Source organism: Antedon bifida, chromosome 6, assembly GCF_963402885.1.
Source record: "Antedon bifida chromosome 6, ecAntBifi1.1, whole genome shotgun sequence".
In the NCBI taxonomy this organism is placed as follows: Eukaryota; Metazoa; Echinodermata; class Crinoidea; order Comatulida; family Antedonidae; genus Antedon; species Antedon bifida.
The window spans coordinates 15,434,288-15,450,378 of record NC_136231.1 but is presented as its reverse complement, the minus strand read 5'-3'; the positions used below and the strand labels follow the sequence as shown (position 1 = coordinate 15,450,378).

General features: G+C 31.7%; 2 protein-coding genes and 1 non-coding gene across 12 annotated transcripts in view; 1 reads left to right on the top strand and 2 right to left on the bottom strand.

Annotated features, from left to right (window-relative positions):
- LOC144845410 (unconventional myosin-IXb-like) overlaps positions 1–3,782 on the top strand; it is a 78,754-nt gene extending 74,972 nt beyond the window's left edge. For all 6 annotated transcript variants that reach the window (XM_078702719.1, XM_078702715.1, XM_078702717.1 and 3 more), the window contains 3 exons: positions 86–215; positions 611–732; positions 1,293–3,782. In XM_078702719.1, coding sequence (XP_078558845.1) covers positions 86–215; positions 611–732; positions 1,293–1,626 — 586 coding nt within the window. In that variant the 3' untranslated portion in view covers positions 1,627–3,782. The remainder of the gene's footprint in view (positions 1–85; positions 216–610; positions 733–1,292) is intronic.
- A 145-nt stretch (positions 3,783–3,927) lies between these two features.
- Positions 3,928–16,091, bottom strand: part of LOC144845461 (small RNA 2'-O-methyltransferase-like) — a 47,868-nt gene continuing 35,704 nt past the window's right edge. For 3 of the 5 annotated variants that reach the window (XM_078702827.1, XM_078702824.1, XM_078702822.1), the window contains 6 exons: positions 12,106–12,272; positions 11,071–11,321; positions 10,548–10,730; positions 9,777–9,948; positions 7,936–8,135; positions 3,928–5,790 (listed from right to left, as the gene is read on the bottom strand). In XM_078702827.1, coding sequence (XP_078558953.1) covers positions 5,613–5,790; positions 7,936–8,135; positions 9,777–9,948; positions 10,548–10,730; positions 11,071–11,321; positions 12,106–12,255 — 1,134 coding nt within the window. In that variant the 5' untranslated portion in view covers positions 12,256–12,272 and the 3' untranslated portion in view covers positions 3,928–5,612. Of the gene's footprint in view, positions 5,791–7,935; positions 8,136–9,776; positions 9,949–10,547; positions 10,731–11,070; positions 11,322–12,105; positions 12,273–14,262; positions 14,293–15,948; positions 16,061–16,091 lie in introns of those variants that run through there. The other 2 variants (XM_078702826.1, XM_078702825.1) reach the window with 2 other exon arrangements.
- Trnat-agu (transfer RNA threonine (anticodon AGU)) lies at positions 15,752–15,826 on the bottom strand. Its single transcript has one exon. It is a non-coding gene; the product is annotated as a tRNA-Thr (tRNA).

Below are 16,091 nucleotides of genomic sequence, written 5' to 3'. Positions count from 1 at the left end.
CTAAACATCTTCCTCTAAATTATAGCAACCCCTTTTTATAATCTCCTAGCATTTTTAATTTTATGGTAATTTTTTTTTTGTACAGTTGTGTGGAATTAATAATATCACAGCAGATGCAAAAGGTTCAAAGCACTATGAATGATATCAGAACACTTGAACGTGTCACCAACACAGCTACTCTCAGACTCTCAGAAATCCGCAAGACAATGGCCATCGTAAGTCACTATAGTATTATTCTTCAATATAGTAAAGCAGGGTAGTTTTGGTTGTGGTCGAATAATTGTAATGATTGGCTTTGTGGCAGAAATACTCTTTTATATTTTTACATTTTTCATTATGACTTTCCACTAAAATTTAGCTTGTTCAATTATTTACTGATAATTATGAAGACTGACCCTAGTGATTTGAATACACTAATATGCTAATTGTCTATTTGCATACATTTGCATCATGACCATTATTATATTTATGAAGACTGACCCTAGTGATTTGAATGAATTAATATGCTAATTGCCTATTTACATACATATGCATCATGGCCCTTATTATATTTTAAGTGGCTACATACGATTGTTAGGTATGTTCAAATTCTAAACCTTTTTATTTAAAGGGTGAACAGCGGAAAGAAGAAGATTCCAAGGTAAATAATGTGGTGGATGTTGACGGACAGTCAGAGGATGTAGAAGAAGCTAACATTCTGTCAGAGCATATCCGATCTTTAAAACAAGAAGTGTAAGTATTTTTTTTCTTTTTTTTTTATTCATGTGAGCAGACAACCAACTTGTAATTTTCTAATTAACTAAGTTTCAATTACCAGAATACAGTGGGATCTCTAAAAACCGCACATCATTGGGATAGTAAAAAAGAGCAGGTTTCCAAAAACAGAACACAAGTTTTTCCTTCATTATTAGCTAGGATGATCTTGTGCAATTATTTTCTCATGAATAAATCATAATTTTGAGACAGTTGGTTTATCAAATCTGATATTTTAGTTCAAACTAAATAAATCATTTAGAATTTGCAATTGAAGAAATTTATTTGTTGGGATTTTGTTTTATTAATGGAATAGGAATAGGAATAGTTTTAGGCTTTTTAAAAACATCCAGTTTAGAACGATATTCAGTTTTCTGGGCTGTGGTTTCAGAGATTCCATGCATTTGTTTTTCATTCAATGTGAACACACTTTTAAAAGTGTTCTGTAATACTCAAGGATATGGTCAGAAATTGTATTTTGACACATACTTGCTTTCACATACATTATTTCAAAACATTATTTGTTGTTTATTCTGCAGTCAAGATCTAACTGCTACTCTTCCAACATTGGATGTCCAAGCAGGTATCAATGATGACTCATTTAGGATGAGATCAGGTCAAATGTATCTGAGAAGTCTATATAACAACAATCAAGGTGTACAATTAGAACAAGGTGTGTCATTTGACAACCCACCTACTCACAAACCACTTGCAAGCTTTAAAAACAGAGCAACCATTCAACAAAAACGAAGACCTGCGCGATTTGACCGACGTGGTGCAGTAAAACATCGTCGAACAGAATCAACGACTGAAGATGCACGCCGTGAACCACCACCACTAATTAAAAAGAAAGGAAGTAAGAAGAAAAAGTGAAAAACATGTAATATACTCGACTTAAGTGTCTGAACACTATTTGTTGCCTGGTTGTTGCAAGCTTCAAGTCATTCAAACCTCTATAAACAAATTTTCTCTATTATCTCATATTTGTATGAAAGATGAATTAAAAATCTTGAGAGTGAGATAATGTAGAAAGTTCATGGTACCAAACATTCAACATTCCTTTTGTGTATTCATGTAAAACACCAATAGTATCCTTAAGGTCAACTGAATATAAAAACTATGGCTTATAATTAGTTACTTGTGAAATTATATGTCAATGTTTGCCTACAACTCAGGAATTTTTTTAAAAATCTAAACCAATTATATTTTGAAGATTTAAATAAAATAATATCTTCCTCTACATTGTTTTAAATATATAATTAATGACCTATAAATGAAGTGACTTAATTGATGTATTTTGTTAACACTGTATTTGTTATATATGTGTGGTAATAAGTGATTTATGTTCAAAAACCTGTGCTACAAATTCACCTAGTTAGATTCAGATAGTTTTCCATACTCAGTGGCATATACTACTGTACATGTTTAATACAATGCAAAATTAGTTTACTTGTTGTGTGATTGTGATGATGTCAATATCACATCATCCATGAGTACTGCTCCTTTAATTTAATGTAATATCAGTAACATTTACAAGTATTATCAAATTTCTTCCATGAACATTGTATATCAGTACGGCTTTGGTGAGAAAAGAGCATTACAATAATTGGATTTTAAGTTATTTTGTGAACAAAAATTCTATTAAATTTTTTAAAAGCCTACAGTTTTGTGAATATAGATGTAATGTTGACGATCTATGTGTATAACATGTATTGTCCTCCTGAAAAAATATTTTTTTACAATTTTGTTGTTGAATATATCATTTTAATGTCACATAATAGTTAACTTTAACCAAAAATTAGATCTCAAAAAAAATAATTTACCTGAAAAAATTGTTGGGCAATGGGTTTTCAGATAAATTTGAATTTTGTCTTTTTATAAGTGAAACCATTTTTTTTTCCTATGGAAGTGAATAACTTGATTAAAACTGATTCTAAATAAATTATATAGTATTTATGTATATAATTAAATTACATTGAGCGAATGAATGCCCATTCATAATCTTGTACAGCATTGTGTAATGGCAAACAAACCAATTGGTATGGATACCAGTATGTGTATTCTAAATGTTTACCCTTAAAATATCACAATTTACATAAAATAAAGCCCACCTTTATCATGTTAGATACATACAGGAATATTGTGAATGATATTTATATGTTAATAAATGTGTTGCTACATTCAGGTTTATTTATAATTGTTTTCCAGCATTGCCAAAAAATGTTTTTGAAATTTGGGAATAAATTACCAAATCTGGCTAATTGTTAAAAATCCAATTTATCTTCTTCCAAATCTGAACCTGTATAAAAACTGTTTTGGAAAATGTAGATAGATATTTATTAGCTACAGTTAGTAGCTGCAGAATTAAAAGCACAATAAAGATTGTTTATAAAATTCTAGATTAGCACATTTATGTTATCTGTAATATACTTTTATATGCAATTGTAAACATATGATTTCTATGGTATCATCATAATGTTCAATAACAAGCTGAGTTCTGTACTCGGTGTTTTATTTTGTATCCCAAGTAGTTTTAATAAGTTATAATAGATTATAAACTTATTTATGTTTATAGTTAACTATGCTTACTTGTGATATTGTAAATATTTTTAAAATATATCTCAAAGTATGTTTACACATTTTGTGAGATACTTTTTCCTGCAAGTCCTGCAAACAAGTGTTAAATGCTATTTATTTGTCTTTATGTACAGATTATAGATACTTTTTATATCGTCTCAGATCGATTCTTTTTATTTTATTATTGATACATATTGTCTCTTGAAATATGAATTATTGGTATTTTTTGTTAATATATTTATATTTTTATGAACATATTTAAAAAGATGAAACTTTTTTTGTATCATCTTAATTGTGTTTTTTATTTGTTGTTATGATGTAATTGATTAGGTGCAATACCACAAGACTACAGAGTTCCATGTAAATTGAAGAAGAGCTTAAATGTTGTTGCTCTTGTCACTTTTAGTTCAAGTAATTTTGTATTGGCATAATTATAGTGATATATGTGAAAATTGTCTTGTGTGCTTTATTCTGATATAATCTACAAATTTCAAAATATTAACTTATTTACTTTTTAAACCCATTGAAACATACATATTAATATTATTGTCCTGAAAAAAAATGTTGCAGTTTTGTAACTTACATAATTACCACTTTTCTATAGCGCCCTTTTCATGAATAATCATGCTCAAAGGCACTTTACATTCTTTATTCTTTATTTGGTCCAATATATAAAAATATACATCAGAGATTCCTCTTATATACACTGCAGAGATAGTAATCGTATAGTAATAGTATTGTAATAGTATAGTAATAGTATTCCTCTTATATACACTGCAGAGATAGTAATAGTATAGTATAGTATAGCAATAGTATTGTCGGCAGACTTTTCAGCGGAAAGGCAGTAATAATAATATATAGATAGTAACAAATATACATACAAAATACAAATCATACATAGCACATTATAATCAACATTTCAAATATGTATAAACAATTATATGGTTTTGCATCAAAAAGTGAGGGTGGCTATCCCATCTCAAAAATGTGTTGAGGGGGACTACGTTTTGACCGAAGTATGAGGACATCATGGGAGTGAAGCATCTATTATATTAGATACAGACAAAGCGGCTTCCTTGCCTCTTATAGACGTTTAATATTAAGCCAAGTCACACTCCCTCATCAAGGTCTATATAGCATCTAAGATGGGGTAGCTTTGGGAATCTTATGTACAAGTACCTGTTTTTGGTTGTATACAGTATTGTGTTTTGATTGCAGGATGGGACTGAACCATCATTTTATGCTGATGAAACGTTAAAAAATTCACATTCAACAATTACACACCGCACTTTTTATGACATGCAATGTCATGTTGGGGACATTCAGAAGTGATTTATTAGTACAGTGTTCCAATGGCAAGGTGCTATTAACTAAAGTATGCTGTTCACATTTGTCAAACAAAGGTCATAGATTAAAAACTTTTACCACATGTGTACAGTATAAATACATTAAGAAGAAGATGGGATGTGATGATGCCTATTATATATCATGATCTCATACAGTATACAATTGCCATTCACAAAGTCAGTCGTAGCTGACTCACAACTGCAAACAACTACAACTGGCCAATTGGTCAAAATAGTCATAACAAATCAAATCAAATCTTTATTCATTCCATATATAAAAAATGTACATGGAAAAATTGTTTTCCTCGACAGAAAAATATGATAAAAACATTCACAATTACAATTTAAAAACATTAATTAAAACATCCATCAACTGTAAAACTTTAAAATATATATTGCATGTGCGCTATTATGATCTAACAATCTTTGAGTTAAAAATATGAGTTGAATTTGGTACAAAAGACAGTCGGTTTCTTGACGTATCAGCTCTAGGAGCCCGTAGCCGGCCTGACTTGTTCTTATAAAATCTCATATGTAATGGATGTTTCTTATCTTCTAAAATTTTACTTAATTTACTTAGGACCTGTTTTTCATAAAGATATTTTAAATCATTAACCGTACAACCAATTATATTTGATGCTATCTTAGTAATTCTAATGAGACCTTTCTTGTGTGTTTCATTTAAATTACCGAAATGATTGAACAGCTAACATTAAATTTATTTAGCTTTCTGAGGAAATATAACAAATAATAATATATTATTATAATATATTATAATAATTTATATATTATTTAGATTAGCCATAAAATGTAACAATCATCTAAAAAGTTGCTTTGAAATCCAGTGGAAAATATGTTAATGCTATGCATTACCAAACAAGTGGCCAGCTCTTCTATATGTTGCAAATGTTTCGCACTTGGTTAGATAATAAACAATTAATCCCAGATTTGTTCTTGTATTTGTTCATTTGAACCTTCTGTTTTATTTTCTATATATTCAGTAGGCAAGTCACTATCACTGTCTGACGACCATTCTGCATCATACTGTCGTTGATTTACAATTGCTGTTTCACCATCATTTAGCTGAATCACATCGCATGTTTTAATTACTTCTCTGAATGAAAGTAAGAAAGAAAAAAAATGAAATTAAGGTTTCATAATTAAGATTATCCAGGTAATTATTAGATTTTATTTGTTTCTTTTGTTTAAACTCCAAAACATGTGTTAATTACACAATATTCATATTAGTACAACAGAAAATGTCAGCAGAATTTATGTGTCTGGCAATTGTTTACAGTATCTTAGTTGTGGTCATGTCTTTTCTGCTTACTAATCCCATCATCCTGCATTCAAATTCAGGCAATGTCACAATAATACTGTATACAAGTTGTAATACAATACTGTAATACAGATAGCAACTATATCGACTGCTACACTATTACATCATTGTTATGATATGCGCATGCCGACTGTCAAATTTGAGCACTTGTTAAATGGCACTTTAGTGTTCGTTTAAAACATTTTTGGTACATGAGTACCAGTGGACGTTTGACATCATACAATGCAAAAGTTTACCAAAATCATGGCCAAGAATAATCTCGCGATGATTTTCTGAGAATGTAGTCTAGTGAATTTCAGTCAAATTATATTTTAGTAAAGTCACATATAAAGGAAAACTAGCTCCAGCTCGAAATTTGTGCTAAAATAGATTTTATTGGCTAACTTTGTTATTCTTGAGTTGCTGAATTCAAAAAGGTTACGTGCCATTTTTTCAAACCACCCCTGCAGCCGCCATTTTGAATTTCAAAATGGCCGACATTCCACACTAAACTTTGTCTTCCATGATCAATGACAAAGGTCTCATTCGTATTAAGATAAATACAGTTTTTCTTATTGGTTTAACAATTCATTCAAAATTTGAAACTTGTTGTGTGTGGGTATAAATTACATAGGCTAATTTGCCTCTTGTGACCCACAGTCAGTTATACTTCGAAGCCCAGAATGGTACTAAAGTCCTTTTTTTGACCAACACCAATTTTCCTTCAAAAACGTTTACAGATGTTGCGTTTACTAAGGCAATGTGTTCCAGTTATTTATTATTCTCAAGCTAAAAAAGTGTTTTCTCAGTTCCAAACCCTTCTTCATTACAGGCTTATATAATTTCAGATTATGTCCACGGGTAATGTCATCCGTATGTAAGGTAAAAAATATTAAAGAACATATCACACTTTTCCTGTAAGAATTTTTTATGTTTCAATTAGGTCTCCTCTTAACCTTCTGACTGCTAGTGGGGGTTTTATTTTAAAAACTTGCATAGATAAATAGAAGTCCCGATGACACATTGATTGACCTGACCTAAGATTAGAAACATACTGTATGGTTTCAATTGTCATGGATCAGTTGTTGTTCGTGTGCATTCTGCTATGTCTGCTGTGTCTTCTGCTAGTTGTTTTGCAAGCATTGTGTTTGCCGCATTTGCATATAGGTGATGTTTTGTTTAACTACCTGGTTTTTCTGTCAGAAAAGCTTTTGTTGCAAACACAGGAAGATGTGATTTTCGTTACCGTGTTGTATATATATTATTATGTCATTGTTGAAGTTACCATTGTAAGTAGTAAAACGAATTATATTACACGATAGACGGATCATTGCCTGTTAATTGATTATACGAAATTGCATGCATACAACTTAAATAAAGCAAATAATGTTCTCAAATCTTTACTTCAATTTATAGAGAAATGGTTAATTGCTGTACGATGTTTCGTTCTTAGTTAGTAAATATATCATTCAAGTTGATTCAGGTATTAATCATTTGTAATGACGTTTAATTGATTGTATTGTTCTTAATGGTAACCAGTTTGTACACAGTGTGTTTAAGTATAGTGGTAATACAGTGGTAAAGTGAAGTTATAAACTGATTGTTATTGAAATTATGTAACGCTTGTTTGTATATTTGCATGGTTTTCTTTCGTTCTCTTTACTTTCTGAGTAACGTCGATTTGTGCATAATAAATGGTATGGTAACGGCAATCAACATCTTGTTGTCTTTCTGTTAGTCTTGATATTGTATTCATTTGAACCAAGCCTCGCACGCTTGATACCCGGGGAGCAAACTTCCAAATTAATCTGGACACGGTCTCACGTACCACGACACAATCAATGTATAATATGAAATCTTGGCCATACCTGCCTAGATATTAATGAGAAGACCTAAATTGGAATTCAAACAAATTATCAATATAAAAGCATAGAAAAATACCTTAATTTTTCAGCATTACCACATATGTTTGACAACTTTTGAAACTGAAGAAGCTTCTCCAAAGGCACTATGACATAATCCTCATCCGTCTCTGTAAATAATGAATTTGCTAAAATTCTGTTGTAATACTCCACTTCAAACAAAATATTTTGCCTGCTATCAAGCCTTTTTTCTTTAAATGGATGCACAGCTTCAGCAATCTGAAATGCAAGTCATGGTTTAAATTTACAAAAAAAAAGAGGTGTATCAGGGAGTTGATATAAGCCGAAGGCTAGAGGGCGAACTGTGTGGCAGTGAAGGTGGATGTTATGGAGACATAACAAAATATTTCAATCTTCTATCAGCTAATATTCGTAGGGTAAGTTATGTCTTTGGTTCATTCTATAGTCGCCGTACAGATAGACTACTACATGATCAGTACTTCTGTGAATGGATGGCTAGTTGGTGACTAGTTGATCATACCCAGTACCATTTTGATTTTATGATCATTCAACACCTCACAACTGTGGGCTGCTGTAACCTCAACCAGAAAATAACAGGAAAAGGACTAACCACTACTTTCTTGACATTTAGTTTTTTACCAATCATCATTGACATCATTTAGGCGCCTTAGACAAATTAATGCTTTCAAATTGTTTTCAATTACTGCACCCATTCATAAAGATAAAACACCATTTACCAACTTGCCTTCCATCTGCGTGACATTTGTGTCACACAGATGACTATTATCTTTTGACGCTAAAAACTAAGCAGCATGGGATGGAGCAAACACAACAAAATAAATAAAAGCATTTGAACAGTTGGTACAAAAAAGGTCTGCCGAAGATGTCTTTGTTATGATACAATTAAAAAAACCAGACCCTGACGGGGACAGACATTCCTATGCAATTGATCGATACATTGTTTGTGGTAATTATCAAGTTTTTAAAGCTGTTAGAACTACCATTTAATAACATAATTTATTGATATTGCCAATGTTGATTTAATATATAAAAATAAATTACTAAAAAAACGTAATTTTATATACAATTATTATTTCTAAAACTTTGTTATTCGGGCATTCACCAAGCGGTCAACAGAGGGCGTAATATGTTTACATCGTTCGCGTGGCTCAAAAATGATCATTTTCGGCAAAGTCAGATTGTCAAAGTTTTTGCTTTATTGCATCATTATCCCTAGCAGTACAACCCCAAAATCTCTCTGAAAATAAAGTTTGGGGAAAAAAGCTTATTTATGCTTATAAAATGCATATCAAAGCCGATAAATATACACTAAGTGTGCCGAATCGTCTCAGGGCCGAATAGTCCTGGGCCGAATCGTCCCAAGGCCGAATCGTCCCACTACCATATTGGAGTATATGGAAGCGAAAGGGGCTAGGCCTAGCGTGATAGATAAGAACAAGCAATATTTACGTTAATGGAAACTAATTTACGTCGTTCTTAATCAACGCTGTAGTATACAGGGGCAACTGACTCTTTGAGTTATAGCAATTGTTTTGCTTTAGTTGCCCCTGACCATTGTGCTCTGTTTCTGTTCTGTTCTGTATCTGTGTATTGGTCGAATAAATAAATGAAATGAAATACATATATGCTTTTGATTTATAGACATTATGATTGGAAGACTATATTTAGGTTTTTTTAAATCAATGACTGCTACAAAATCGCGATAGTATCGCATCGTCACCACCGTGAAGCAAAACCAAAATGTCGGAAAACTTTGATAGTTTGACCACATACATACACACACACTAAAGTGATTAGAAGATTCCTTTGCATTGCATGCATAGGAACTAAAAAGCTTGTCTTAACGCAATCTTTGCCAAAGGCACCTGTCATACTTACTAATTTATAGGGTTGACATTTTGCTACACTTTCATGCTCAAGATTCACTTCTTGTTTCTGGTAGAATTCGGCAATTTGTGTACAATGTCCTAGATGTTCTTTTCCTTTTGGTCCCAGCCCAACACCTGAATATTTCACTGTGTATGGATACATTGACGTAACTTTTTCACACCTTTCAAATGAAATATTTTGATGATAAAGTACTGTACTGTATGTGAAGTAATAATTTCACTACATATTGGCGGTTAACATGCTTGTGTATGACATTCTTTTAATGATTTATCGTGTGGCAGTGAGGTTAATTTTTTTAATGAAATCATTAAGTCATTAAACTAGCAATTGAAATAAAGCAATGATTATGTAAACAAAGTTAATAACTTTGAATACATATATATAGAGGTGTAGTTGCTGTCTGATGGAGTGCGAAAATTGTAAATGCAACTTTTTCTCCTAACCAACCCTCTCCCCCTGGGCTGACCTGAGAAAATTTAGCTTCTAGGTTCTCGGAAATGGCACTTAAAATTTGAAATATGAAACAGAGCCTCCACTGTACCTCAGCCCTTTGAAATACATGGGAGTGTCGTTTATGGCCAATTAGAGGTGCCATTTATCATGAATTTTATGTGCGAGTGTACAAATTCCGACCATCTATCCAAAATTTGCTTCGTCTGTGGCTTAAGTACTTGGTTTCTGGTCTTGGCCCCACTATTTCAACAGGCTGGATCTGCCGCTGATGAATGATAACTTAATGATTTGTTGATTGATACTAACCAAGATTGGAACTCCTGTCGTGTCCATTCAAATTTATGATCCCAATGTCTAAATCCTTTAAAATCTTTGAAAAGCTCATTAAACTCTGAATTTGGAGTTGTAATAATAACACAGTTTGGTTTCATTGAACCAAAAATGGTTTCTGGAACTTTATGCAATACTTCTGGGTTAAGATGTTCTATCCTTTAGGAACAAAAATAGTGAATTGACAAGTTATTTTATTTTATCTATTTACATATACAAAAACTGTATGTTAAAATGTATATCCATAATTAAAATTAAGACTCATTAGAAACACAATGCTATAATAATGTTGTTTTTCTGTAGGGAATTTGTTACAAATTAAGGAAGTCTGTCTGGGAAAGTACCAATGTGATTATTTTATTCTCAATTATCTGGTCATTATGATAACTTAGTAACATTAGGGACTAAAGTAAATGATTAAAATCTGACATTGTGTCACAAATGTACTGTACATACAAAGGATGAAAGAGGTATAATGCTAAGGATCAGTCATACTAACACTTCAACAAATGCAACAAGATCAGCGCCACTAAGTCGGTCATCATAATCAGCAACACTGCCCTCATACAGCTGTACAACCATAGGTTTTTCTCGAACTGGCAATAGGTGGTCAGATATCAAAGGCTTGATGATAAACTTACTACATTCTAAACAAGTGACATCAACATCAACACCAATAAGATGTTCAATCATGGTCTTCTGCTTTATCTTTCTGAGTAATTGGCATTCTCCACATCCCATGTCTATCACCTATATATTGTATAAAAATAAAGTAAGTATTGATTTAAAAACTGTAACTGTTTAGAAATTTAATGTATTATTTATTTAAACTTTATTCAATCATTAAATGCAATATCTACTATCATGAACCACAAAGAAAGTGTCTGTGTTTAAACAACACCCTAAATTTGAACATGTCTTTAATTTTTTGTTGTGTTGTAGGGGCTGAGGTCAACCCCGCAAAAACTTTGCAGTTATACATTAAATAATACTGTGTTATACAATAGTTCATAATCCCAAGTTGGTTTTCTCAGTTATTGATTTTTTAAATCTGCTTTTGAAATTTAAAATTTAATTATGTTAATGTTATCAGTTAAAATATGCAAACAAAAGCACAATTATATTCAGTACTAGGTTTGGTCAAAATTTTCACAGCACATACTTTTATTTAACGAGAGGTCAAAACAATACCCTGAGGACACTTCCAATCCAAAAAATGTTAGGATTCAACCAAGTAGCCTTTTTCATAATTAAAATCTCTTTACACGGAATCTCTTTGGTGTTATACAACACACTTCTCGTATGCGTGTTGAATATGCATGTAATATCGTGCTGTATAAATGCACCCTATGGTCCAGTGGTTGTTATAGATACTGCAAAAAAAAAGGATCACTGTAGGCTTATCTTCTCATAATTCAAGAAGCAATATTCTTAATTTGTTATAAGATGTGGGAAGAATATTGGAGTACAGATAACTGTGAAATTATACTATTGGCATGGCAACAATATAAAATAGATGAAATGAAACAAATACTTTTGTAGGTTGTAGCTTTCTGATAACCTCAAGAACTGCTGAATGCCTTTGCTGGTACAGTAAAGGTGAGAACGTCACATCCCCATGGTAATCCTCCTTTGTCTTTGAGTCTGCTGCCTCTTTCTGCAACACAATTTGTGCATCAGCCATCTTTTTCCTGCAACTTACTATAAAACCAAGAATTATATATATGGTTATTTCCCAGTTCAGCTGACTGGGTTCTGTTCAGCTGACTGGGTTCTGTTCAGTTTTTTCTTTCTTTCCGTCAACATTTAAAACACTACTTGTCTAAAAAATGTAGTCAGTTTTGTTCTTTACACATGCACAATGTTGTGATGTATTAACATTATTGCAATAAGCACACATAGCCTATTTATTTTACATAAAATGTAGTTTAATTAGATCGAAAAAACATATACGCCCTTTTCACGATATGGAAGACGTCTTTGATCGATGAAAAACAATGCAGTGCAGCAAAGTATAACTAACAGAAATCATGAGTGGCCTTTTAATCAACCGCATAATGATCATTTTACTGAAGAAATTCCTTTCAAACCGTTTTGGTTATAAAACAATCTTGATCAAATCATTTTTAAAGACATGGATTTGGAACATGATGCAATTGAATAATGCTGGGATAGCTTTATCCGGGCTTATTATTACATCAAATGTTTATTGTTTTACGTAATTTGTGACATATAAAATAAGACACAGACATAGTCTACGTTCCCTATAAAATATACGGTACCGTATCCTAACTTCCGTTTGCTAAAGGTACCGTAAAATTGCATTACGTGATAATAAGCTTATGGGGTGGTGATACATGTGTGACGTCATCATATAAGGACTTTGGATTTGTTTTATTGCGAAAACAGTGATCAACCACTTTTCTTTATGCTTAATTTATCGCTATTATCGACGTTGTGTGTGACAAAAACTAAATGTAGCCTACGTCTGTTATTATTGAAAAGCCAAAACATGTTGATTTTAATTCTAGAATACAGAAAACCGTTTCAAAAGCGGCCTACTATGTACTATAACCTATAGCCTCATTATATGAGTTTGTTTGTGTAGGGAACGAGATTTGTAATTGTGGTTTAAAAATACATAATAGGCAGGCTAATTATGTATATAATAGGATAAACATACATTAAAATGTAAGTATACGATATTTAGCTCGACCAAAATAAAACGTGATCTCTTTATAAAGGTTTAAAACCTATCATAGGAGGTAGCCTAAATAGCAGTACTAGGCCTATATATTACTACTTCTTTGTCTAACTACAGTAGTTTAAGACATTTTCCGGTCAGTCTAATTACCGAAAACAACCGAAAATAACCAAAAACAAAATAAACAAGAAATATTTCTAACAAAAAACTCTGCTCGCTTGTAAAAAAAATCCTGAAAAATATTTTTATTTCAAATTTGTTTTTGAATGTGTCATTTTATTCTCACATATAATAGTTATTCACATTAACCAAACAATTATTTACCTGAAAAAAATGTAATCTAAAGCAAAAAATACTTAAATTGTCTGTCAGACAATGGTTTTTGGGTTATAATTAAACGTTTCTTTTCTCTTTTTATACGTGAATAAATATTATTTTTTTAAAGTGTTAAAGTTAAAGTGAATAACTTTTGTATTTGAAGTATTAAATACAACAAGAATTCATACTTTGATATGTCATAATTGTGCAATTGAAATTGAAAAATAAAAAATACTGAAGATGATGTGCTTATTAAATAATTTAAATAAAAATGATGTCTAAATAATATTACTTTATTATACTAAACAGACTCAATTTCTGTCACTTTAGTTTATTTTATTGCTAAGGTCAAGTCTGGGGGTCACTTCACCAACTGTTTTGATAATAATTCAATGATTATCTGAAAGCGAATTACAGTATATAATATCGGTCTAGATTGACAGTCAAATGGGACTCATTGTAAATACCAGAAATAATGTTTTGATTATTTGACAGTGAATTATTATAATACTGGCCTAGGCTGACAGCAAGAACAAAGATCTTACAGATTACTGTCTACATGCATCTATATAATACTGTATTATCAGCAAATTTTTTCATAGACTTCTCTTCTCTCAGACGTGCTTTGGGGTTTGTAATTTTAGCATGACCAGTCCTACAGTAGTTTACAAATTATCAAAAACGTCGGCCTCTAGAACTATAACTGCTGCTTGCTTATAGCTTCTGAATAAGTAGTCCTCTTGGGACGCAGCTGGCTAAAGCAGCAGTGTGAAAAATCTAAATACCGAAAACAAACTGGTATTGTCACAACAAATATGGTCCGGGGCCAAAATCAGTCCAGCCGGACCAGTTTTAATAATAATAATAAATGCTTTATTTCAACACGGAGAACTTGATCACCAAAAGGTGTTTTTCGTCAAGGCCGTGCAAGGCCATAAATAATTCTTAAAATTAACAACAAAGGTATATACAGTGTGGTATAAAAACCATAGAGAAAATTTTCCCATGATAAAAACATAAAAACAATTTTAACATATACACAATACATTCAAGCAAGTAATAATAATTTGATTTAAAAGTAAAAAGGATTAACAGAATTTATAAAAAAGAAAAACACTTATTAAATTAAAAGATGCAAATTTAAGTACTGTAATATAAAAATAATACATCATAAAACATGGAAATTAACCTGCCTACAAGTCTTGTGCATTTAAATTAAATATGCTCTTTGAATTTAGCAAGACTTGTCGCATTTCTAGAATCTATGTTTAGGTTATTCCATAACTTAGCAATTGGCTAACAAATTGGCTAACAAATAGTTGGCCAAAAGTAGTCCGCCACTGCCAAAATCGGTCCGGGATTTTCTTTTGCCGATTTTATTAAAATTCTAGGAATTGTTTTAAGTGGTTTTTGTCTAGAAAAAATATCCAATTAGTGAGTATTACTTAGATATCTACTTTGATAACACCATTTCTATCTCATCCGTTTCTCAACGTTATCAGTTTCAACTTGGTTGTCTCGCCTATCGGGCATCCATCAATACCGTTCCGGATTACATCAGTCGCATGTTAACCAGGACTCAGCCCGGAGGTCGACCTACTACCAGATCCATCTCTAATTGCAATTATATTATTCCTCGACCTTCTTTAGAGATTTTTAAACAATGTTTCAGTAAAGCGCCTATGTATTTTAATATGATTCCTAAAATCATTCGACAATCTGAAAATGTTATTTCCTTTAAACGTGAACTTAAAAAATTTATTTCCAGTTAATATTGTTCGTACTATGTATATATATATTTTTTATCTGTCAACGATTTTAACTTTTATATGAATATTATATAATCATTGTACATTTTAAGCCTTTAATATATATTATGTCATTTGAATATTTAATATTTTATGTGTTGTACAGTATGTATGTTTTATCGAGGGCCCTGAATAATCAGTTCTATTTGGAACTGGATAGGCTACCCTCAGTAAAGATGGTAATAAATAAATAAATATCTCATTCAATAAATGCTCAAAATTAACATATTTTGCAAAAACAAAGACTGTAATTGTAGTTTTTGCGTCAGGGAGTTGAGTAATTAGATGTTTTGCCCTACTCTGACATAATGTGTACTATATACTAAGTACATTTGAGAATACTTCGCAAGTAGTTCTCGGGTGGGACTCGAACCCACGACCTCCAGATCACTAGCCTGGCGTTCATACCTCTAGACCACCGAGCTTGCGCTGATGGCTAGTGGTTAGATTCGAGCCCAAGTAAGTAACTGTCTGATGGGTGGTTGTAAAGTCAAAGATAGTGTAATCTAAGAGTAAGACTATGAGGTAAAAAATAATTATTTTGTACCTCCATGTTAAGAGTTAGCTTAGACCATGCATGCACAAAATATAAATTTTAAAGTTTTACAGCATAAAATATTTGGCCAACCACATTGCAGCGATTTTCTGACCCTCCCCTGGCAAACTTACTTTGTAATAATACAGTACTGT